Below are 25,587 nucleotides of genomic sequence, written 5' to 3'. Positions count from 1 at the left end.
AATTTGGGACGAATTTTACGATAAATTTGCGACAAAGATATATTTGTCGCAAAATTTGTCCCAAAAAAAAAATGCAGAAACTATTTTTTGTTTTTTCTGTATTTCTGTTTACATATTACAATTACATCATCTTTAACAAATTATATCCAATACATCCATATACGACATCCAAAAAAATCATCTCAAAACTAAACACATCATATCCTACACATCCATAATCCATATATCTTATATCCAATCAAATCATCCCAAAACTAAACACATCATATTCATATATACAACTAACCAAAATCCAAACAAGTTCAACAACTCATAATATCAAACATGAAAGTTCTATAATAATCCAAACAACAAATGTAACAAGACATCCAAAAGAAAATAAAATACATATCATCATGTCTCAGGAGCTTCGGTCACCTTCCGTGCTTTTTTTCCTGCGTCAAATTACAAACATACAATAAGTAACATTTATAATTACAAAAATGTATCAAACATATTAATGATATTTGTATCTAACATTTACATACATGAATGAAATTTGTTACTAAGATTGTTTGTCATAGCATGCAAAGTATCATCATGATATAAAATGCAAAGTATCAATGTGAAATTAAAGTTGTTTGCAATTCATATCCTTTGGTCAAGCCTCATGTTCATATATACAAATAACCAAAATTCAAACAACAAGTTCAACAAATTATCCCAAAACTAAACACATCATATTCATATATACAACTAATTCCATTGGAACAATTTTTATGTGATTTAATATTACCAGATCAGTGATTATTCCCATTGTTATATACCTTGATGATTACCAATCAACTTGCTAATATGCAATCATAATAGTATTCTTGTAAATTGGACTATATTTTCGTGTTTACTAAATTAAATATCTTGTTTCACGAATGTGAGGATCCTACAGTTTGACAAAAAAATAGGATCTTGGAGCCCCATATGAGCAAGTAACTGTCATAGAGACTCAAATTATATACCTAAGGAGAAATTCAATAAATTTTAATAGGACTGTTGGCTTAAGGTTTCAATCCACATGCTAGCATCTTAATCTCTAATTGCATATCCTACCTTTTAATTTAAAATTCATCAATCTACTTAAATTTCTTCAAATATATATATATATAACAATTTTGTTTAATCACCAGCATCCATATCTTCAAACAAGCTACAATAACATTCTGTTTTGCCAACATACTGCTATACGTGAAGGTTCATAATTGAATCATTTTGCAATGAAATAAAATTAGGTAGACCTATAATTTTGAGTGTATAGTAAAAGTTCTATTTGATAATGAAATAAGTTATTTAGTCAAATTTCTCCTAAACCTCTTTAAGTTATTTATGCTTCAATGAAATCGTTGTCAGCGACAAACAAGGGCATTCAAGGAGCTTCAAATAAGGAAATTGATAATGAAATAAGTACATTGATAATCCTTTTAATACTTGTGTGGTTAATTTTGTATAGTTAAATGTGTATATAAGTGCTCTTAAAAAGAGCACATCAGTACTCACATTAGTATATATATTACATATATACTAATGTGATTATACTAGAACAAGATTTCCAATCCCAACAAAAATAATAACAAAAATATAAACGCGGGTAAAAGAATTGACAAAAGAACTCAAATCAATATTAGAGATAGTTACTCTATGAAAGGTTCAAAAGAATGATCACCAAATTAAACTAGTCATTGCATCAAAAAGATGACATAATTGTAACTCAAACATCAAAATTATACAAAGGCAGCATGGAATTATTATAACACATCATAGTATAAGGTGTTCTAAAAAATAATCAAAAGAGCAAGGACATGAAGATACAAAGCTAAATTAATAATAATGTAGTAGAATTTGTTTGGCAGCGTTATCTTATATAGATAGCAAACATGACATAAGATGCAATGTATCAAGGTAAAATGAAAATATAGAATCAACTATAACATGACATGAAAAATATTCAAACATAAAATTTACCATAAATTTATCAAGAATCACCACCACCGCCATTATCATCATCACCATCATCACCATCATCACCGTCACCGGAAGGAATATGACTTGGAACAGAACTTAACTGAAGATGCCGCATAATAAAATCTTGTTGTCGGCGCATTTCTCTCATTTCTTCATCCCTGTTCTTTATAATGCCCTTCAACTGGGAAACCTCTTCAGTCAAGTTATGCATCTGCCAGGTATGTGAGGAGGAAGAAGAAGATATACGACCAACTCTATGGGTTCTGCTCAATGAACCCATTCCGAATATCTTTCCTCCCCTTTTTGGCCCCCCACTCGCCTATAGCCATAAATTGAAATCACTACCAACAGACGGCTCAGACCCCTCAATATCAGAACTAGCAGAAGCTGAACAAGTCGAAATACAGTATCAAAATAAAAACAAGAAATAGTACAATAGGTAAATACAGTATCATTATTACTATCATTATTAATAAACAAATCTAAATACATATACCTGACAAAGGAGAACAACAATGAGCGTCTCTCCAAATTAAACCACGTCGGTGTACAAACCTACACAAGAAACAATAAAATTTTTACAATTGTATATAAGATTCAAAAACAATTATTGCCACCGACACCCACGGAAAGCAGCAGCCGACAAGAACTGGCAACGACAACCGGGGTCGGTAGCAGCAACTAGGAGCCAGCAGGGACTGCCAATGGCAGCACGAGACCAGCAGCAGCCCCCCTAGGCGTCACAGGGGGCCGACATCCAGCAAGGCAATGTCGCCAAGCGGGCGACAGTGGCCATTAGTGGCTATCTGGCCCGGCAGCAGTTGCAGACGGCAGAAGGAGACCGATAGCAGCCCCCGAGGCATCACAGGGGAGGCGGCAACCGGCAAGCCAGCGTCGCCAGGCGGTCGGCAACGATCCTTCGGCCGGCAGCGGCCACCAAGGCCAGAAAGCAGCATATAGGGGGTCGGAGATCCGTGCGTGCTGTGCAAGAAAAGCCGGCGTGACCAAGCAACGACCATCGCCTTACGCTCTAGTATGCTTGGGAAAAAAGAGGGGGAGAAATAAACTTACCTGTTGGAGATCGTGGCCGGAATAGGGCAGAAGGTTCGCAGCCGCCGCACGAGCAGATGGAGAAGAGAAGAAAAAGAATTAGGGCACGGTAGGGATCGGGATTATTGCGATTTCTGCGACGAACTATAATTCGTTGCCAAGTTCGTCCCAAATTAGGGACGACCTCATAATTCGTCGCAAACATTTTATTTTTTAAATGATACTTCAAAAAATTGATAGATGACCTTACAGTGCTCGGAATGACACGAAACAAGTTTCTATGGGTTCGTATCGTTCTCACCATATGACAAGTGGGCCCAAACAAAATTTTTAACTAATATTTTGACGTTTATAAATTTTTGAATCAAGATTTTAATATTTATTACTCGTTCGGATTAGAAAATTTATAAACGTCAGAATATTGATTAAAAATTTTGTTTGGGCCCACTAGTAAGATGAGGAGAATGATACGAACCCATAGAAATTTGTTTCGTGTCATTCTGAGCTCTCTAGGGTCATATTCCAAATTTTAAAGTCATACTTAAAAAAATAAAAATTTGCGATGAACTCGGGAATTCGTCCCAAATTAGGGACGAATTCCTAATTTCGTTCCAAAATTTCTTTTTTAATTTTTTTTAAATTGATACTTTAAAAAATTGATAGATGACTCTAGAGAGCTCGGAATGACACGAAACAAGTTTCTATGGATTCGTATCGTTCTCACCATCTTACTAGTGGACCCAAACAAAATTTTTAACTAATATTCCGACGTTTATAAATTTTTGAATCAAGATTTTAATATTTATTACTCGTTCGGGTTAGAAAATTTATAAACGTCAGAATATTGATTAAAAATTTTGTTTGGGCCCACTAGTGAGATGAGGAGAACGATACGAACCCATAGAAACTTGTTTCGTGTCAATCCGAGATCTCTAGGATCATCTTCCAAATTTTTAAAGTGTTACTTAAAAAAATAGAAATTTGCGACGAACTCGGGAATTCGTCCCTAATTAGGGACGAATTCCCGAGTTCGTTGCAAAATTGTAATTTTTCATAAATAAAAAAAATACATCCAAAATACGGGAGATGGACCTACAGAGCTCCGAATCACATGAAACAAGTTTCTATGGGTTCGTATCGATCTCCTGATCGCAACGGTGACCTCAAATATTTTTTTCACACAATATTTTTAGGTGAGTATTTTTTTAATTCCAAAATCACTTCACCATTTTCAAACACTAACTCTTTTTCACTAACTCTTAAGCTTCATGAACTTCTTCCACTTATTATTACGATTAAAAATTTTTTTTAAAATATTTGAGGGCATCGTTGCGATCATGAGATCGATACGAACCCATAGGAACTTGTTTCATGTGATTCGGAGCTCTGTAGGTCCATCTCCCGTATTTTCACCGCATTTATTTTGATATTTGAAAATTTTAAATTTTGCGACGAATTGGAAATTCGTCCCAAATTTGCAACGAACTTCTAGGTTCGTCCCAAATTAGGGACGAATTCCAAATTTCGTCCCAAATTTCTTTTTCATTGTTTTTTTAATTGATACTTTAAAAAATTGATAGATGACCCTACAGTGCTCGGAATGACACGTAACAAGTTTCTATGGGTTCGTATCATTCTCACCATCTTACTAGTGGGCTCAAACAAAATTTTTAACTAATATTCCGACGTTTATAAATTTTTGAATCAGGATTTTAATATTTATTACTCGTTCGGGTTAGAAAATTTATAAACATCAGAATATTGATTAAAAATTTTGTTTGGGTCCACTAGTAAGATGAGGAGAATGATACGAACCCATAGAAACTTGTTTCGTGTCATTCGAAATCTCTAGGTCATCTTCCAAATTTTTAAAGTCTTACTTAAAAATAGAAATTTGCGACGAACTCGGGAATTCGTCCCAAATTAGGGACGAATTCCAAATTTCGTCCCAAAATTTCTTTTTTATTTTTTTTTTAAATTGATACTTTAAAAATTGATAGATGACTCTAGAGAGCTCGGAATGACACGAAACAAGTTTCTATGGGTTCGTATCGTTCTCACCATCTTACTAGTGGGCCCAAACAAAATTTTTAACTAATATTCCGACGTTTATAAATTTTTGAATCAAGATTTTAATATTTATTACTCGTTCGGGTTAGAAAATTTATAAATGTCAGAATATTGATTAAAAATTTTGTTTGGGCCCACTAGTGAGATGAGGAGAACGATACGAACCCATAGAAACTTGTTTCGTGTCAATCCGAGATCTCTAGGGTCATCTTCTAAATTTTTAATAAAAAAATAGAAATTTGCGACGAACTCGGGAATTCGTCCCTAATTAGGGACGAATTCCCGAGTTCGTTGCAAAATTGTAATTTCTCATAAATAAAAAATACATCCAAAATACGGGAGATGGACCTACAGAGCTCGAATTACATGAAACAAGTTTCTATGGGTTCGTATCGATCTCCTGATCGCAACGGTGACCTCAAATATTTTTTTCACACAATATTTTTAGGTGAGTAATTTTTTAATTCCAAAATGACTTCACCATTTTCAAACACTAACTCTTTTTCACTAACTCTTAAGTTTCATGAACTCCTTCCACTTATTATTACGATTAAAATTTTTTTAAAAATATTTGAGGGCATCGTTGCGATCATGAGATCGATACGAACCCATAGGAACTTGTTTCATGTGATTCGGAGCTCTGTAGGTCCATCTCCCGTATTTTCGACGCATTTATTTTGATATTTGAAAATTTTAAATTTTGCGACGAACTGAGAATTCGTCCCAAATTTGCAACGAACTTCCAGGTTCGTCCCAAATTAGGGACGAATTCCAAATTTCGTCCCAAAATTTCTTTTTCATTGTTTTTTTAATTGATACTTTAAAAAATTGATAGATGACCCTACAGTGCTCGGAATGACACGTAACAAGTTTCTATGGGTTCGTATCGTTCTCACCATCTTACTAGTGGGCTCAAACAAAATTTTTAACTAATATTCCGACGTTTATAAATTTTTGAATCAGGATTTTAATATTTATTACTCGTTCGGGTTAGAAAATTTATAAACATCAGAATATTGATTAAAAATTTTGTTTGGGTCTACTAGTAAGATGAGGAGAATGATACGAACTCATAGAAACTTGTTTCGTATCATTCCGAAATCTCTAGGGTCATCTTCCAAACTTTTAAAGTCTTACTTAAAAAAATAGAAATTTGCGACGAACTCGGGAATTCGTCCCAAATTAGGGACGAATCCCAAATTTCGTCCCAAAATTTCTTTTTTATTTTTTTTTTAAATTGATACTTTAAAAATTGATAGATGACTCTAGAGAGCTCGGAATGACACGAAACAAGTTTCTATGGGTTCGTATCGTTCTCACCATCTTACTAGTGGACCCAAACAAAATTTTTAACTAATATTCCGACGTTTATAAATTTTTGAATCAAGATTTTAATATTTATTACTCGTTCGGGTTAGAAAATTTATAAACGTCAGAATATTGATTAAAAATTTTGTTTGGGCCCACTAGTGAGATGAGGAGAACGATACGAACCCATAGAAACTTGTTTCGTGTCAATCCGAGATCTCTAGGATCATCTTCCAAATTTTTAAAGTGTTACTTAAAAAAATAGAAATTTGCGACGAACTCGGGAATTCGTCCCTAATTAGGGACGAATTCCCGAGTTCGTTGCAAAATTGTAATTTTTCATAAATAAAAAAATACATCCAAAATACGGGAGATGGACCTACAGAGCTCCGAATCACATGAAACAAGTTTCTATGGGTTCGTATCGATCTCCTGATCGCAACGGTGACCTCAAATATTTTTTTCACACAATATTTTTAGGTGAGTATTTTTTTAATTCCAAAATCACTTCACCATTTTCAAACACTAACTCTTTTTCACTAACTCTTAAGCTTCATGAACTTCTTCCACTTATTATTACGATTAAAATTTTTTTTAAAATATTTGAGGGCATCGTTGCGATCATGAGATCGATACGAACCCATAGGAACTTGTTTCATGTGATTCGGAGCTCTGTAGGTCCATCTCTCGTATTTTCGACGCATTTATTTTGATATTTGAAAATTTTAAACTTTGCGACGAACTGAGAATTCGTCCCAAATTTGCAACGAACTTCCAGGTTCGTCCCAAATTAGGGACGAATTCCAAATTTCGTCCCAAAATTTCTTTTTCATTGTTTTTTTAATTGATACTTTAAAAAATTGATAGATGACCCTACAATGCTCGGAATGACACGAAACAAGTTTCTATGGGTTCGTATCGTCCTCACTATCTTACTAGTGGGCTCAAACAAAATTTTTAACTAATATTCCGACGTTTATAAATTTTTGAATCAGGATTTTAATATTTATTACTTGTTCGGGTTAGAAAATTTATAAACGTCAGAATATTGATTAAAAATTTTGTTTGGGCCCACTAGTAAGATGAGGACTATGATACGAACCCATAGAAACTTGTTTCTTGTCATTCCGAAATCTCTAGGGTCATCTTCCAAATTTTTAAAGTCTCACTTAAAAAAATAGAAATTTGCGACGACCTCGGGATTTCGTCCCAAATTTGCGACGATAATTGCGACGAATATATATTTGTTGCCAATTTGCGATGAAACCAGATATTTGTCGCAAAAATTTATATGTTTATCTCAAATTCTGTGATGAACATTTTTTTTGACGCAAATTTTTAAATTTTTCCAACGAAATTTATTTTTCGACGCTGATTGGCAACGAGTTTTGCGACGAAAATGTATTTGTTGCTAATTTGCAACGAACTTTTTCCGTTTCTATCTTCGTTGCTAATTTGCGATGAATTATTTCTTCGTTGCAAAATTTGTCCCAAATTTGCAACGAATTTTATTCGTCCCAAAATTTCGTCCCTAAATTGTAGTTTTTTTGTAGTGAATTGTGTATTTCAGATTGCTTTCTCAGGCAGTAGATCATGAGTAAGATTCATAATGAGGGGCACTTCAGACATGATAAGACGTTGAACCTCATCTATGTCGATTTTTATTGGTTTAAGTTGACCAGCGATGTGGCTCACTTTGTAGATCGAGATTCTATGTGTCAGCGATGTAAGGGGTTTCTCACCAATACAAGTTTGTATACTCCCTTACCTATTCCCAAAACTACTTAGTTGGATGTCAACAAGGATTTAAATAGCATTATCCTGCACCCAACGAATAGGGTCGTCTCTAGAAAATTAGAGGCCCTAGGCTAATTTTTAGGTGAAAGTCCTATATAATATTTTTTATTAAATATAAACATATTACATACCGATAATTAAATGCACATGATTATCACTAATATTCAATATGCTAAATTCATTAAATTATAAAAAGTGACATATATAAACTAAATCTAATAACAAAATGTTTATACTCTTCGCTCTTTTTGTTGTACAAAATTGTCAACTAAAAAAATGATGTCGTAAGCATAACTCTAGATCTCCACCCAAAAATGTCAATTGATGTCAAATAGTTTCAATTATCAGTTGTCAGCAATAGTTTTAATTTCAGGACGAAATCAAATACACAAAATGATGTTGTAAGCATAACTCTAGATCTCAACCAAAAAATGTCAATTGATTAAACTCTAGGACTACAAGCAAATAGGGCAAAAGGTCGTGCAATGGACTAACGATGCAAACTACAAACGTAGATAAAGGATGGGAAACAGACAGAAAGGAAGCAAAAAAATCTCAACTCAAATAAGAACTTGGAAAGCGAAGATCAGAGATACGAGACTATCAGTGCTGAACTAGTGGACTGGTGGGATTTGAGATTGAAGTCGGAGATCAGAGATTGTCGGACTGTCAATCTCTCTAGAGAGTTTCTCTGTCGCGACTGAAGGTGGAGTTTTGGCGTAGGAACAAGGCAGAAGATGGGGATAGGGTTGTATGAGAGATAATCCAAAATTAAAAAGGAAAAAGTGAAATGGCTTTTGTTTCACCTAAATTGATTTTTAATGCAAATATAAAAGCTTAATAATTGATTTGTTAAAAAAATTGACATTAACGAATTACTTTTTTTCATGGTCCATGTGCAATTATAAAATAAGTGGACTATTTTAATTGGTCTGTCAAAAAATTAATCCATTATCAAATTTAATAAAAAACCTAAATACAAATATAAAATCTAATATGGAGGCCCCTAAAATGGGGAGGCCCTAGGCAACTGCCTAGGCTGCCTCCCCCTAAAGTCGGCTCTGTCAACGAACCTCATATTCAATTCTTGTTGTGGTTGATAGATTCTCAAAGATGATACACTTTGTACCTTATAGGAAGACTATGGATGTTGTTCGGATTGCCCATCTTTATATCAAGGAGATCATGCGTTTACATGACATTCTTTGGTTCATGACTTCGAATCAAGATACCAAGTTTATCAGTCATTTCTAGAAGAGCTTAATTATGAAAAAAATTAAGCACACAATTGAACTTTAGTAGTATCTACCACTTTCAGATAAATAGACAGACTGAGGTGGTGAATTAGAGTCTAGGCAATCTTTTAAGATGTCTCACAGGAACTAAGTCAAAACAGTGAGACTTGACATTACCTCAAGTAAAGTTTACCTATAATAGATCGAGAAACAAGACGACAAGTTTGAGTTCCTTTGAGATTATCTATGGGTTGAACTCATCCTGCGTTTTGTACTGAGCCCTTGTTAGACATGTAGGATGATCTTAAAGTTGATGAGATGACAGAGTATCTTCAGGGCATTCATGAGCAATTATTTAATCTTCAGGGTAATACTTGAGAGCAATATCAAATACAAGACTCGAGGTTGATAGTCATCGTCGTCAAGTATTTTTTGAGATTGAAGATTTTGTCTGGGCTATATTAACTCGAGATTATTTTCCTATTGGTGAGTATAATAAGCCGAAGGATCAGAAGATTGGACCATGTGAGATAATGCAGAACATTAATGACAATGCTTATAGGTTGCACTTTCCTAGTCATTTGAAGACTTCTAGGGTGTGTTTGGTTCAAGTTATCATGCATAACCCGAGGTTATGGGAAATAAAACATAACCAAATGTTGTTTGTTTCAACCTAGGTAATGCAACAAAAACTTGTTTATTTGACGATTTTAATGAATAACCTAATTTAATATTTTACTATATTACCCTTAGTTACAAAACCAACCATATATATCTTTTAAACTTTACGTTTTTTTATTTTTTCTTTTTCACGTTTTTCTTTATTTTTATGTGTGTTTTTTTATTTTGTATTTCTTTTCATTTTTTTTAAAAAAATTTAAGTGTTTTTATTTTTTTCCATTTTTTATTTTTTTACATTTTTTTATGTTTTTTTATGTTTTTATGTTTTTTTTTAATTTTTCCTATTTTTTATATATATTTTTAAATTTTTTTAAAGTTTTTTAATTATTTTTTATATTTTTTATTTTTTTTTATTTTTTTTCTATTTTTTTACGTTTTTCTATTTTTTTACGTTTTTTCTATTTTTTTACGTTTTTCCTTTTCCTTATTTTTTATTATTTTTAAATTTTTTTACATTTTTTTCTATTTTTTATTTTTAATGTTTTTTTACCCTTTTTTTTTATTTTTTTAGTTTTTATTTTTTTCTTTACATTTTTCTTTTTTTATTACATTTTTCTCTTGTTCGAAAGTATTTTGGGTAAAAAAATTTCCTTAACTCCGGAATCAAGAAAAACCTCAGTTTTTCGAGGTTTTCTGATTCCGGGTTGCATGCCCCTTTTGCTGACGTGTTGGACATGAAACATTACTCAAGAATTATCGATTACCTAAACCAAACAGGATTTTCATTGATAATCTTTGATGAATAACCAAGGTTATAAGGATAACTCTCAACTAAATGCACCCCTAATGTTTTCAATGTGAAGTATTTGACTCCTTATTCAGTGGATGCTGATGAGGCTACTATAAACTCGAGGGTGAGTTTTTTTCAACCAGTGGAGACAAATGCAAACCCAACCCATTATTACCTCTTGAACTTCAAATGATCATAATTTTTGACTCGGGACTCAGAATCAAATTATCAGCACTCACACGTGCAGAATTTAAAAATCTATATTTTTATGGGTATTCATAAACACCAAGTTTCGGGCCCAAAAAGCACCATTTAGGTACTTTTTCAGAACCTCCAAAGATTTTTTTACTATTTTTAGTAATTTCTATTTTATGGTTTTAGAGTATTTTTGATATTTCTTGTATTTATGGGTTAGAGTTTGTTTATATTAGTGTTCTATTTTGTTAATTTCTTTCTATAAGGATTTTTGTTAAGAAATTTTTTTTTCTACTAAAATTTCTTTTCTTTTCTTTATTTATAAGATAAGAATTGATATTCCTATATTAGAATTTCTTTCATTTTTTTTGAGTTTTAGGATCTAGAGTTTATATAAACACCTATTTAGTTGTTTGAAAATTTATCCTTTATTATTAACAAACTTTCTTTTTCTTGACAAATGGTGAGTTTTTTTTTTTAAATTTTCTTTGTTCTCTCTTACTTTCTCCTTACTTCCTTCTTCTCGTTAGTTTGTAGGATAATCGCTATCCTGTCCAACGTTAGATGCCCTCTTGCAAAACGTGGCGGTTAATGGATGAAGACGCAACTAACGATTGTCGAATCTAATCACCTTATTGGCGTTGACGTGGAGATACTTTTTTGATAGCTATATAAATCCGAGAGAAGGTAAATGCAAGAGGATCACCTTTTGGTAAACTCTCATACACATTTTTTTTTTACTCTATCAAGCTCTCACTTATGTTTTCTTTATGGTCTACTCTTGATACCTCAAGCAATCCTAATTTGAGTGTCAAAGTGGCATGTTGGGATCTCCCAACGCCAGTCTAACTTTCTATTGAAGTGTCTTTCAGGTCTTATTCATCCCCTTCATGGATGATACCTACAAAGTGCTCACATCAGATTATTCGTTGACTGATAGTTTGACTATCCATAATATTTGGCCAGAATAAGATAAAGTCTTATGGTCAATGTTTTTCGTTTAATTATTTGCACAAATTCTACAAAACTAACAACGTAAAAAAAAAAAAGAGTGCGCCATTAATTCCACAAGCTATATACAAAATGTTGTGCTAATTACGGTAGTTTAATATTCTTCCCTCATTTCTCCAAATACATTGAATTTTATTTTTAATCGTTAGTTTTCAAATAAATGGATTGAAGGACTGATCCAACAATATGCAAGTGGATTTCCCTTTTTGTACTTATGGGATAACCAACTCTCTTGCCTGGCTGGTGCCAAAGGCTTTTAGAAAGGCAAAGAGATATAGAAGATAGCTGTGCTGACAGCTTCATCTCAGCTACTACGAGAGTGACTCTTATCTACAAGCTTTCGAGAACATGCAAATACAATAAAAAGGGTAAAAACAATGAACATTTATATATGAACATAGTGTTGATTATTACTAGAGTTAATTGAAGTCACTAATGAGTGTTTTATACATGTTTTAGCCATGCATACGCAGACAATGACAGAGACGCAAATATTGTCACTTCCCAAGTGACTAATTAGCAGTGTTCGATAGGACCATCCATTGAACAGTGCAAATGGTCCAATTTCGTCTATTTATTCTGTAATTAAAAGAATAAAAAATCATTTTTCTTAAAAGAGATGTGCTTTAATACAGCAGTTATTTATACGTAGTCCAGAAGCATTATCTCGACATGGCTTCGTTCTCCAATGTCCGCTGGCTCACCGCCACCCTCCTCCTCTTACTCCTCCTCCTGGCACCGTGCGCCACCCACCCGCAGCTCACACCGGCGTTCTATGCCACGACGTGCCCGAAGTTGCCGGCCATCGTTCTGTCCGTCGTGGAGAAGGCTCTCAAACGGAACCCCACCTTGGGCGCGGCCGTTCTCCGGCTCTTCTTCCATGACTGCTTCGTCAATGTATGCAATATTTATCTGTATCAATAGCAATTTCTTAATTATATACATGCAATATTTATATGAATTTATAGCAATATTTATATTAATTCCTTAGGAATAAAATCCCTCTTTTACTGGGATTACTCCCTTCGTTTTCAACACCATTCAGTTTAATTCTACGTACGTATAATTATTTTCTATTAATATAAAATATGACATTAATTTCGCAAAAACTATAAGTTCATTGGATAGAGGTTTGACCGTGCATGCGAAATGGTCACGGGGCCATTAATGGATGGCGTGCTCGGAGTCGCCATTGCTTGAGCTGGAGATCAGCCAGTACCGGGTTTTGAAGAGGAAAGCGATAAGAGTGCACTTCTCGTGATTTGTTGACACAATCGATACGCCACTCACGGTGGAGACTTCAGCGGCTGGGACCATTAAAATTTTAAATTATTATTTACAATATTTCTTTTTACGGTAATTCTTGTTGGTCAGAATCTGGCCAGCTAGAATTTGTTATGCTCCAATTAGAATGCATGCATGTACATGCATGTAGTTAATGTACACAGATGATATTACCAAAATACCCATGTGTACACTTGCATGTATTGATTCTAGCTGGCCAGATTCTGGTCATTTAGCATTATCCTTCTTTTTGTTAGATGATTTAATTCGTTCCACTACATCCAGATCAACATGGAGAAGGTAAATTACAGATGACTATTAGCCATTAATGCAAATGGTCAAGACATAAGGAAAATTATGCTTGATCACGTCGAATTTCGATCCCTTAATCATCGCACCACCCCGAAGGGACTCGTCCGACTAGATCGTGTTCCATCATTACCAGTAATTAATTAATTAATTAATTATGATTGGTCGGTTATTAACGGTACAGGGGTGCGATGGGTCGGTCCTCCTCGACGATACGCCGGCGATGGCGGGTGAGAAAAACGCCGTCGGGAATGCCAACTCCCTCCGCGGCTTCGAGGTCATCGACGCCATCAAATCCAAAGTGGAGGCTGCCTGCCGCTCCACCGTCTCCTGCGCCGACATTCTCGCTCTCGCATCTCGCGACGCCGTCACTCTGGTCAATTTTATGATTTTTTATTGTTTAGAGATTATTAATCTCTCGTTGCGTGCTGAGAAATACATGCAAATTAAATAATTTTCGATTTGTCAGTTGGGAGGGCCGTCGTGGAGGGTTGTTCTGGGTCGCCGGGACGCGTTGACGGCGAGCCTTGCCGACGCGAACGCCAACCTCCCCCCGCCCTCCGACAGCCTCTCCAGCCTCAGGACCCGGTTCGCGGCGAAGGGGCTCAGCCTGCGCGACCTCACCGCGCTCTCCGGCGCCCACACGGTGGGCTCGGCGCGCTGCGCCAGCTTCCGGCCCCACGTGTACAACGACCCCGACGTGGACCCGAGGTACGCGGCGTTCAGACGACATATCTGCCCGCGGGTAGGCGGCGACGCGAGGAGGTTGCCGCTGGACGCGACGAGCCCCAACCGGTTCGACGTCAGCTACTACCGGGACCTGATGGCCCGCCGGTCGCTGCTGCACTCCGACCAGGAGCTGTTCAACGGCGGGGCGGCGGACGGGCTGGTCAGGCATTACAGCGCAAACGGCCAGGCCTTCTACATGGATTTCGCGGCGGCCATGGTCAAGATGGGGAACATCAGCCCCTTGACCGGCGCCGCCGGAGAGATCCGAACCCACTGCCGGAGGGCAAACTGAAAGACATTAATTACTAATTACGTGTACGAAATGCACTGGATAGTGCACAATCGCGCTACTAATAAATGCTTGCCAAGAGAGCAATATGAATTAAGTTTGTGCTATTTTATTAATTGTTCTTGATGAATGCTTGCCAAGAGGAATCAAACAAAATTCATATCCAATTAATAACAAAGAAACAATGAACAAAGCATCGAGCTTTGACATTATTTATGTATTCAACAGGTATAGATCGATATGAATGATCATACGCGTAATCTTCATTAATTCCACTTCCTGCAGTTCAATCTCACCTCGCCTCTGTTTCCCGTCAGAGGACTGATGTTGCCCATCTTTATCATCGCCGCCGCGAAATCGCTAAAAAACGCCGTCTGATTGACGCTGTACCGCCACACCACCGACTCAGCGAACCATCCACCGCCGAGGAGCTCCTGGTCGGAGTGGAGGAGCCCCCGGCGGGCCACCAGGTTCTGGTAGTACTTGTTGTCGAACACCACCGGGCTCTGCACGTCCAGCGGCGCCAGATGACTGTTTCCGATCCCCTGCACCGGCGGGCAGGTCTGGCGAAGGGCGCCGGCAAAGCTCGCATCAACGTTGCTTTCCCCGTAGATGTGGGTCCGGAAGCTGCTGCAGTGCGCTTGGCCAATCGTGTGTGCTCCGGAGAGCGCGATCAAGTCCCGGGGACTCAGTCTCTTGGCCGCGAACGACGTCACGAGGTCGGAGAAGCTCGCGCCGGGCGCCGGGAGGTTCGCTGTAGCCGCTTGCCGGCTCGTCGTCCTCGCGTCCCTCCGGCCGAGGTACACCGCCCAGTATGGTCCTCCGAGCTGCAAATTAAAATTAATTTTCCAAACTCACCGATTGATCTATATGATCGAAACAATTCCTCTAATTCTGCTTAAATCTAAATCGAATATCTATATAAAAAAAAAAACACATCTAATTAGGTACCAATGCGACGCTATCCCGGGCAGCAGAGGAAATTCCTGAAATATACCAATTACGTAAAATCTGGAAAACAATGTGTTTATTTTGAAAGTAGTTACCTTGGTGTGTGTTTCGCATTTGCAATATGCGAAATTTAATAGGTTTCATATTCTGCAAATGCGAAACTAATGAAAATCACAGACATGCTACGATATTTGGTATTTATATCGTGGTAATTACAAAATGTCCTAGCAAATATCGATATTTGCTCTGTAGTTACCTGAACACAAGAATGCTACGATATTTGCTCTGTGGCGAGCTTTCCTATTAAAACTAAGAATTTTTTTGCTTCAAAAGCATTGATTTCGCATTCGTTAAATGCGAAAGCAATAGTTTCGCATTTGCTAAATGTGAAAGCAATAGTTTCGCATTTGCTAAATGCGAAACCAATGCTTTAAAAGACCAAAAAATTCTTAGTGTAGATGATTTCGCATTTGCTGCTTTCTGCTCCAAAACTAAGGATTTTTTTTTTTATTTGCTAAATGCGAAATCAATGTTGTTGCCATAAACAATAAAATTCTTACTGTAAATGCTTTCGCATTTGTTATTTTATGCTCCAAGAACTAAGGATTTTCTCTTTTTTTGTTTGCGAACTGCGAAACCAATGCTTTTGTAGCAAACCAACTTGTTCACCCAAATTCTCAGAGAAAAATACGGGCTATAGCGACATCCGACTTATTCACTTATTTAGTTCAACAAGACAAATAAAATCATTGAATTTTTACCGTGTAACTTCGCAACCATTAGTCAACAATGCATAATAAATCGCTTACCTCAGTTGAACAATATAAGAAACAGAAATCAATACTATTATCCAACTGAAACATCTGACAATCAAGTAAAAGTACAAACCAAAAATACTAAAATCATATAAAAAAAAATAAGTTTTTTCTTTTTAAATTTTGTATGGAAATAAAGTGGCCATCCAAAGGATTTCACAACATTTTCACATATCTAGGAGCTCATGCTTGAAGATGGATCCATCATCTCATCTGAATTGTTCCTCATGAACTATCGAGCTCCAACTCACTTGGCCCCTTCCAAAGGTGATGTTTTTAGTTGTTTCTATGCAGTTCATAAACTAACATCTAATTTCATATGATCCAGCTTTGGTGATGTAACGAACCCATTCAACTGTGTTATAACCACTTTTCTCCCATACCTGCCTAAACATAAATGCTAATAATTAGAAAAATAAATAATTCGAGTGTTACAAATTATGGGATTGAAATATTTCAAAGATGTACCTTCAGAAAGCGGACCCGCAGACCTGATGCAGTGAACATTGGTACCTAAGAATAAAGCATAAACACACATGAACACATGATATGATACGCATTTATATGAAACAAAAGACAAATGATAGTGTGAGAATCTGGACAAAATAAATATATAGAGCCTCTCTATAGTCCTGTAGAGACTTCATCCATAGCCATTCATTTTAATGTTGGGAATTTCAACCTTCCATATATAATACCTTGATTTGATGGAATCCTATATTAAAAAAGCAGATAGTACATTAAGCAAACAAATTCTATTTGGAGCTGGAATGAATTCTATCTATTTGGAGCAGATAGTACATTAAGCTCCTAGAATTCCTCAGCAACTTTCTTACAGAATCAGAACATTAACCACATAAGAACATTTGCATCTCAACAACTTCCAAGAATTCCTCAGCTTCATCAATATTTGAAACCAAATTTCTTACAGAGTAAAACAATCAGCAACTTGCACATAATATTTACAATCAGTAACTGCACATAATATCTACAACAACTGCACATAATATCTACAATCAGCAACTGCACATAACTCATATTCCATCACACCAAAAAGAAATCCATATCCGGCCATCAAAAAATCCATCAAACACACTACACATGAATTTATCCTTCTAACACATTAATGCAAAATCTGCACAGATAATCCGCTACACTAAGGAATGCTTCATGAAGCCAAAACATGATGCACACATATTTAATATCCTGAGAAAATCTAAAGTTAGTCTTATACAACTTAAGAGATACACTACTACTAATTGAAACCACCCAACATAAGTTAGTCTTTTCTCATAATACACTATTGTCCAAATAAAATTTACATTTTGCTAAGTAATAATTAGTGCCCCATCCCTAGCCTCCCATGTGTACCGCAACCAATATGTTTTACTGTTCTTTTTTGTTTGCGTAGAGCTATGGGGAGATCACCATGATGTTCAACGGTAATGTCATTTTGCTCATCCAGCTCATTATCATTTACTTGCAATTGACTAGATCCACCATTGTGTGCATTATCATTGGTTATGCCAGAATCAAGTGTTTGATCAAAAAGGTGAATTGGAGTAATAGGCGATGGACAAACTGTGGGGGTCTGGGTTGGTAATGTAGTATCAGAGTGACTACCATGTTCCAAATTACTTGAAGAACCTCCAAGACCAATATTTGAAAAATGAGATTGAGTAGGTTGAGTTCGGCATCTCCTACCACCTTGTCTTCCCCGCTGAATATTTCTTGGTTCTTTATGAATCTGTTGTGTAAGTGAACTTTGGTGATCAACTTGTTCAAGTACATGCGAATGCCTAATATCCAAACGTTGCTGTCCTCTGGCTTGGTGCATGTAGTGGCTAGCTATGTCTCGAATTTGTGCAAAATATCCAGCATGCTTAGCATCACTGATCGCCATCAAGTCTAATGATGTGTAGAACACTCGGCACATGCCATCCATCTAAATATATACATAGATGAATTAGTTAGTATGAACATAATAAATGCAAATTAATAGGTACTACTAAAAATTTCATATTGGAAAAAAAAAATACCAAATACTCAGTAGTCTCTCCATCACCCTGAAAGCCATTAGAAGAAAATCGTTGACTCGGATTTGTAATGTATATAACTGTCCGCTGCCAATACCAAGACATATATTCTACAGAGGCATGCATTGGATCATTCACTAACTCGCCATTTTCAACATGGTTAAGTGAATCACGCCAATGATCAATATATTGTTGATGTGTCTCTATCCAATTAGTGTTGGCTCTACCACTGCGTGTCATTTTATGCAATGCAACATGTTTATCTAACAGGCGAGGAATAGGGATCGGTTGATGCATACCAAATTGTCGTAAGACTCTGTTTGGTAAGTGAGCTTCAACAATCTCCCAACATATCAAATAGGTAACAGATCTCCAACATGCTCGACCTCTTGTACAATACGAAGGCAATAATTCAAGAACATGTTCTTCATACGGTAGCCAGATAAACTGAAAAGGATAAGAAACCCATCCAGAAATAGCAAGTTTAAGAATAAACTTAAATTGTTTACACTACCTGATTTAAACAATCTGTAATATAGCAAGTTTAAGAAATAAACTTTGACAAATGTTAATATTAAGAAGTTATTCCTTGGTAATAATATTATCATGTGAGGAATAATATTTTCTTAATATTATTACCAGGAGAGCCAGGTTCTTATGTTAATATTAAAGGAATAGTGTATAATGTGCTGTAAACATAATAACATAATAACCTGGTAATATTATTACCAATTATAGCATATAATATGCTAATAATATTGTTACCTGGTTATAACCAGGTGAGCAGGTGAGCGAGGTTTACAGCATATAAGCTATAACCTGGTAATAGGTCCAATAGCTTATTTCTTTAACCAATAGCTTCTTATCCTGCGTGTCATTTTATGTTTACAGCATATTATCTTCGAGTCCTTGTAACTTTCGAATATAGCATATTATCGTTTAAGAATAAAAAACATATAGCATATTATCATTCATTTATACCTGATTAAGTTGTAGACTGGCGAATGCATCTCGATAGGCAGGCAAAACATGCATCGGAACTCTAGTCACTCCAAACTCCACATTCCACCTTAAATATATATGGATGGAAGATTATTAAACTTAACACTGCATATATAAAAAAATATAAATAAATAATTTAATCCATTGTATTGAAGTAAACGAACCTCGATCCATAAGGGCGAGTGAAATCGACTTCATCAGTGCGTCGGATGGGTTGAATGGTGGATAACCGTTCCCAAGCCCACAACTAAAAGAAAATAATATATTTTAAAAGAATTACAATATAATACAAGATATCATTAAGCTATATTCAATTACCTGCAATAATACTAGCGGACCACATATCTCATTCGCCTTTGAATATGACGCTTTGCACAAACGTCTATATAAACAGGCCAAAATAGCACTCCCCCAACTCATAGAAGCACTAACAGACATATCAACCAAATTGATGAGGTGATGCATGTACACAGTGCTACCAGATAAATCAGATAACAAATTACCACCCAACAAATACAAAATATAGACTCTCGCCCGTTGAATACATGATTCATCTGATGCATTCTCAGGTAGAGGCTTGCAGATGATATCATACAAACACCTTAGTAGTATTCGATTATTTGATATGGCACCATCCGGAGGAGTAAAACCCATCATAGTCTCACATATATCTATCCACTGCTCTAATGATTTGTTCATATCAGCAGCACACACAGGAGATCCTATAACTTGGAGGCCCCACAAAACCTCAACATCCTGTAGGGTAATTGTCGCCTCACCAATAGGGAAATGAAAAGTATGAGTTTCTGGACGCCATCGCTCCACTAGAGCAGTAATAAGACCATGATCGAGTTGGATATATCCACACCGAATGACACCCTCAAACCCAGCTTCTTGTATGTGATGCATTACACGCTGTGGTATATTATCAACATGTCTCCAAAAACTACTATCACATCTTCTTACTTTAAGTGGGTCATCCTTGATTTTCCCATAAAATAGATCCGAAGATCTATGCTCTTTGTGTAAGAATAGCAAGTCTGGTATCAATGGGCCTGGATTTAAATTATAAACTGGAGGTGATGTCATTTTAAACACCCTGCAAAATTTAAAAATTAATTAAATAGTATTTAATTTATTTACTGCAGCATAAAGAACTGACATTAAACAAACAATATTCGTAACAAAAAAAAAACAAATAAAGACAAAAGTACAAAGTCTTATATCACAGCAACACCAGAAAATAGAGTATAAATAAAGTTGTACAAGGTTTCAAATCCCAAATAACATAAATGTATTTGACTTACTGAGATACAATACAAAATATTAATTCCCATCACATGGTATTCACTTACTGAGATACATTATATTAAAAAAACATCAACTATCGACTTCATTATCAACCCTGGGGTGTGTATTTTGACAATTTCTCCTGTTGTGGCCAGTTTGGTGGCATCTTCCACATCTACGGGGTTCATCAGGGTGCCTCATATCCATCTCGTTTTGTATTCGACTTTCACGTCTCCGACCCCGTCCATGATTGATCAATCTTGAGTAATCTGCTTGAATCTCCCAACCTGGATTTGTCCAATAATCCTTATGATGAATAGGATAAAACTTGCCAGAATATTGTGCCATGTAAGTCTTTGTGGTGTGAACTTCATCCACAAGGTCAATAGCATTATCCCCTCTATGTCGGCAAACAGCAATTGCATGTGAACATGGAAATCTATGCATCTGCCACTTTCCACATGTGCAATCTTTTTCATAGTAAAGAACCGTGTGTACATGACCACCTTTACCATTCAATTGTCTTCTTGTTACAATCTTGTACACTCCATCTGTATAGTTAAACTCATCAATGTGATGTCCTTGTGCATGTCTTTCAGCCTCCATGAATTTGCTCCAATGATGTGGCGGGAGGGCTGTATTACAATGATGGGCTACCTGTTTATACCTTTGAAAAAGTTGAACAGTTCTATGAAATGACAAATCAATACATGCCTTAATTGGCAACAATCTAGCCCCTCGCAAAACATTGTTCAAACTCTCAGAAGTGTTTGTTGTAAGACATCCCCATCGATGGTTACCATCGTAAGCAAGACTCCACCGCCTTATGCCAATATCTCTCAAATACTGCCATGCCGTTGGATCAAGTGCCCTAATCTGTCTCCTAAATCTGTTGAATTTTCGTCTTTGAGTAGTACTGCCAATAGCCCAACAATAATGTTTCAAAGTGACATTCTTAAACTTTGTCATGAAATTACTTCGAACATGTCGAAGGCAAAATCTATGATATGCAATTGGTTCCTTCCATTCCTCTAAATTTGACATAGCATGAATAATTCCATGGTGTCTATCAGAAATAACACATAATTGTCTATCTTGTGCCACATAATACCTGAATTGTTCAAAAAACCAACACCAACTAGCTATAGTCTCCTCATCTACTATAGCATAAGCAACAGGTAATATGCGATTGTTTGCATCCTTAGAAACAGCTATAAGCATCTTTCCCTTATAAGCCCCTCGTAAATGTGTACCATCAACACTGATAACCGGCCTACACATGTGGAATGCATCAATTGCTGGTCCAAATGCCCAAAATATATATTTGAAGACTTTCACATTTTCAGTGCTACTTGGGTGATGATGCCAGTTAACAATAGTATTGGGATTAGAATGCTCTAAGGCTGCAATATACGAAGGTAGCCCAGCAAAATTACTTTCCCAATTTCCATAAACAATCTCTATGGCTTTTCTCCTCCCATGCCATGCCTTCTTGTATGAAATATCAACATGCAATGATTGTTTAATATCAGCTTGGACATTTTTTACAGGATATCCAGGGTTCACCTCAATTTGATGAATAATGTGAGACGCAATGATAGCTGAAGTTAAATTTCTATTATTATTGCCACTGATGGAGCCAAGACAATTGTGCATATTTACCCATCGAGTGATTTGCCACATCTTATGCGTCTTCTTATGAACTGCACGAATACACCAAAGACACGGTGACCTATAATTCTCAGGCCCAGTGTTAGAATCTATGTCTGACGGCGCCACTTTGCATTTTGCAACCCATGTGTTGATTCTGCTTTCAACTACCTTAAACTCCCGATTTTGACTGATAGACCATAATGTCACGGCTTTCCGCAGTTGAGACTTGCTGTCAAATAGCATTCCTAGCCGAATTTGATTTTTTGATTCACTCCAAATATCAATATGAACTGCATCTTCTCGATCTACATTGTCATCATCATTTTCCTCCCATATATCATTCATGAAGTGCATCACCCTTTCATTATATGGTGGAATCTCACCACAATTAAGATGAGTATCACAATCACCATCATCAGGAGAGTCATCATCCATAGGAATGCTCAAAATGTCCCCACTATCTTCAGAAGATTGAGAATATTCACTACTCCGTGCCTCATCATCCAACTGCACCTCCGGTGGCAATGGAAAAGGAATCATGGTATCATACATTGGAGATTCTACATGAGGAAGCTCAACAAAATCTTGAGATGGTAACGGAGGACCCATATTGATGTTTTCACCTACAGTCATCTGAATTGTAGGTTTAGATATCAAACTTGGTACATAATTCAGTTCAACAAATCCATTAGAAGATCCAACATGAGACATTGATCCCATAAAATTATTAAGAAGTGCAACCATGCTCGTGTGTTCGGTTGGCAATAATTCTTCCTGTTGGATCGAACTTTGCGGAATTTCTTCCATCTCAACATAGATGTCAGCCCAAAAATCTGTAACTATCTGGGCCAAATAGAATAAAATTTGTAATGACTTATCATTTGTAATAAGGGTGGATCTGGATTTCCCATTTTGTTCATAATCCAAGATAATATTCAGCTTAAAATGTTTTCTATCCACACCAACTTGTTGACAAATCTCATCTACCAGCTCGTCGTAACTCAATTTATGTTCAATCACTATGGTAGCGTTAGAGATAGACTGTCCATGCTTAATTGAATCATTCTCATATTCAATCTTAGCTCCCCAAAACAAGCTCACAGGAATTGGACGTTCTAAAACCATACTAATAAGCCAAACAACCCTAATTAAATGGTATATGCAATACATCAGTACATTACCATATGAACTATTTTTAAAAAAAAAGGAAGATTTTTTAGACCATAAAACTCACTGTTGTTAAGTTGAAGAACAGTTCGATGCCGACGAATTCGACGAGAATCGGGTCTTTATATTCACAGTTGGGCCTTGCCTTCTAATACTTCGCAACAAGTTAGACTTGCCTTCTAATCCTTCGCAATGAGGTGCTCCGGCGTGGCCTGATCAGACAGCTCCAGGGGCGGGCAGCCACGAGATCGCGAGTAGAAGAAGAAGAAGAATAAGGCGGCGATGATTTAAGGTTTAGGTGTTCGGCGTGGCAAGATCGGACAACTAATGGAGCGGGCGGACACTATGAAAAGAAGAAGGACGAGGAGGAGTCGGCGATTTAGGGTTTAGCGTGGCTTGATGTGGGGTGGACGGGCTGTGAGGAAAAAAAAGAGGAAAGGTGTCGGCAGAAAGAGGAAAGGTGTCGGCAGAAACATTTTAGGGAAAGGCTTACAACTTTCGCATTTAAGAAATGCGAAACAGCGAAAGTGGCAAAATGTTAAATAAAACTTTTTTTTACGGAACGCCTATAGTTTCGCATTCCAAGAATGTGAAACTTTATTAAATTTCGCATTTTATAAATGCGAAAGGCATACCAGCGCAGCTTCTCCAAAAAGAAACATACTGTTATCCATATTTTTAAAAAAAGGTATATTTTAAGAATTTTTCCCGGGCAGCAAGAGCAAGGATATCGGCGCACGACACGGTGCCCCTGCAGCGGGGCTCCACGCGCGCCTTGATGGCGTCTATGACTTGGAAGCCGCGCAGTGAGTTCATGTTTGGCGGCGCATTCTTTTCTCCTGTAAAGAAGGGCGTGTCGTCGAGAAGAACCGAGGCATCGCATCCCTGATCAGGAGCAATCTAGCCATCATAAATCGGCATTTGCAAGCAAAGATATATAACCGCGCGCGCACGATCGAATTAATTGAAGCAGCAAAGTGGCACATACATTTACGAAGCAATCATGGAAGAAGAGGCGAAGAATGGAGGCACCCAAAGTGGGATCCCCGCGGAGGGCCTCCTCGACTGTGGCACGAACCAGAGACTGCACGCCCGGGCAGCTGCGCGAGTAGAACTTGTGCGACAGCCGCTGCTGTCCATGCGCAGTGGTAGTAATACTCGATGCAACGAGAAAGAAGAATATGCTCATGATCGCCATGGCTGATCAGCTAGCTCGAGCACTATTTTCTTTCAAGTGAACAATGCTGGCTAGCTATAACTCATACGACACTAGCGAAGCTGGCAGAGATCAAAAGCTGTACGCTTTGGCATTGTGTATGTATGGTGGGCGATGCATGTGCATTAAGCAATATGTTAACATCAAAGACCAACTCAAATTATTACTTGCAGGATTATATATTTGTATTAGTACAAAGGCCACCAATTCTCCCACGTTACTTAGATTCTAGCTAATTTATACTTTAATGGCGGCATCGTGATAATGTTCTGGCAGTGTTATGGCTTTGAGTCGGTGTGTAATTGTTTAGCGCAGTAATGGATTCCATCCCACCGGAACAGCGTTCTGCCAGTTAGACGTAGGCCCTCTTCAAGACGGCCGGGGAGAGAGGCAACGCAAAAGTAGGTAAGGAGTGTGGCCGCCACACGCCGGCATGCCATGAACAAACACATCAAGTGCCAGGGGTCGATGAATCTGAAAGGACGTCTACTATATATCCCAATCTTCACGATAAGCGTTTAGAGACAGATTCCATTCAGTGTAATGTTTTGGATCTTCATGCTAACGTACACTGCAAGAGTAGAGAGTAGATAAAACTTGTAGGAATTTTATTCATAAAAACCAAACGATTTAAATGGATAAGAAGGGGCCGTTGGATGGATGAGTATTCCATCTTTGTCATTGGCATTTTAGCAGTATTCTAGATATTATTTGGTTTCAATCATGGTGCAGATAGGAACGTATTGTTTCTATTCTTTTTTTTTAAAGAATTTT

General features: G+C 36.8%; 2 protein-coding genes and 1 long non-coding RNA gene across 4 annotated transcripts; 1 reads left to right on the top strand and 2 right to left on the bottom strand.

The window, feature by feature from the left end:
• Window positions 1-202: 202 nt before the first annotated feature.
• On the bottom strand, window positions 203-3,198 carry LOC121981876. Of its 2 annotated transcripts, XR_006111946.1 has the most exons (5): window positions 3,067-3,198; window positions 2,623-2,976; window positions 2,492-2,550; window positions 1,996-2,382; window positions 203-434 (listed from the first exon to the last, which is right to left on the bottom strand). It is a non-coding gene; the product is annotated as an uncharacterized LOC121981876 (long non-coding RNA). The 2 variants fall into 2 exon arrangements; XR_006111945.1 differs by having other exon boundaries at window positions 2,623-3,137.
• A 9,546-nt stretch (window positions 3,199-12,744) lies between these two features.
• Window positions 12,745-14,817, top strand: LOC121981873 (peroxidase P7-like). The gene is made up of 3 exons (XM_042534632.1): window positions 12,745-12,969; window positions 13,850-14,041; window positions 14,135-14,817. Exons 1-3 carry the CDS (start codon window positions 12,745-12,747, stop codon window positions 14,684-14,686), a joined length of 969 nt encoding a protein of 322 aa, XP_042390566.1. The 3' UTR covers window positions 14,687-14,817.
• Window positions 14,818-14,923: 106 nt separating this feature from the next.
• Window positions 14,924-24,810, bottom strand: LOC121981875 (peroxidase P7-like). Its single transcript, XM_042534635.1, has 3 exons — window positions 24,586-24,810; window positions 24,305-24,482; window positions 14,924-15,524 (listed from the first exon to the last, which is right to left on the bottom strand). The coding sequence occupies exons 1-3, from the start codon at window positions 24,793-24,795 to the stop codon at window positions 14,950-14,952; spliced, it is 963 nt and encodes a 320-aa protein (XP_042390569.1). The 5' UTR covers window positions 24,796-24,810; the 3' UTR covers window positions 14,924-14,949.
• Window positions 24,811-25,587: the final 777 nt, after the last annotated feature.

The sequence above is a fragment of the Zingiber officinale genome, chromosome 5A (assembly GCF_018446385.1).
Source record: "Zingiber officinale cultivar Zhangliang chromosome 5A, Zo_v1.1, whole genome shotgun sequence".
Lineage (NCBI taxonomy): Eukaryota > Viridiplantae > Streptophyta > Magnoliopsida > Zingiberales > Zingiberaceae > Zingiber > Zingiber officinale.
The sequence above is the reverse complement of the archived record's forward strand: the minus strand, read 5'-3'. Positions and strand labels throughout refer to the sequence as shown.

Coding starts and splice junctions, on each gene's coding strand:
- LOC121981875 (XM_042534635.1), bottom strand. CDS start 24,795: ATGGCGATCATGAGCATATTCTTCTTTCTCGTTGCATCGAGTATTACT. Junction 24,483..24,585: donor TCCATGATTGCTTCGTAAAT/GTATGTGCCACT, acceptor GCTCCTGATCAG/GGATGCGATGCCTCGGTTCT. Junction 15,525..24,304: donor CCTTGCTCTTGCTGCCCGGG/AAAAATTCTTAA, acceptor TTTGGAAAATTA/ATTTTAATTTGCAGCTCGGA.
- LOC121981873 (XM_042534632.1), top strand. CDS start 12,745: ATGGCTTCGTTCTCCAATGTCCGCTGGCTCACCGCCACCCTCCTCCTC. Junction 12,970..13,849: donor TCCATGACTGCTTCGTCAAT/GTATGCAATATT, acceptor TTAACGGTACAG/GGGTGCGATGGGTCGGTCCT. Junction 14,042..14,134: donor CTCGCGACGCCGTCACTCTG/GTCAATTTTATG, acceptor TCGATTTGTCAG/TTGGGAGGGCCGTCGTGGAG.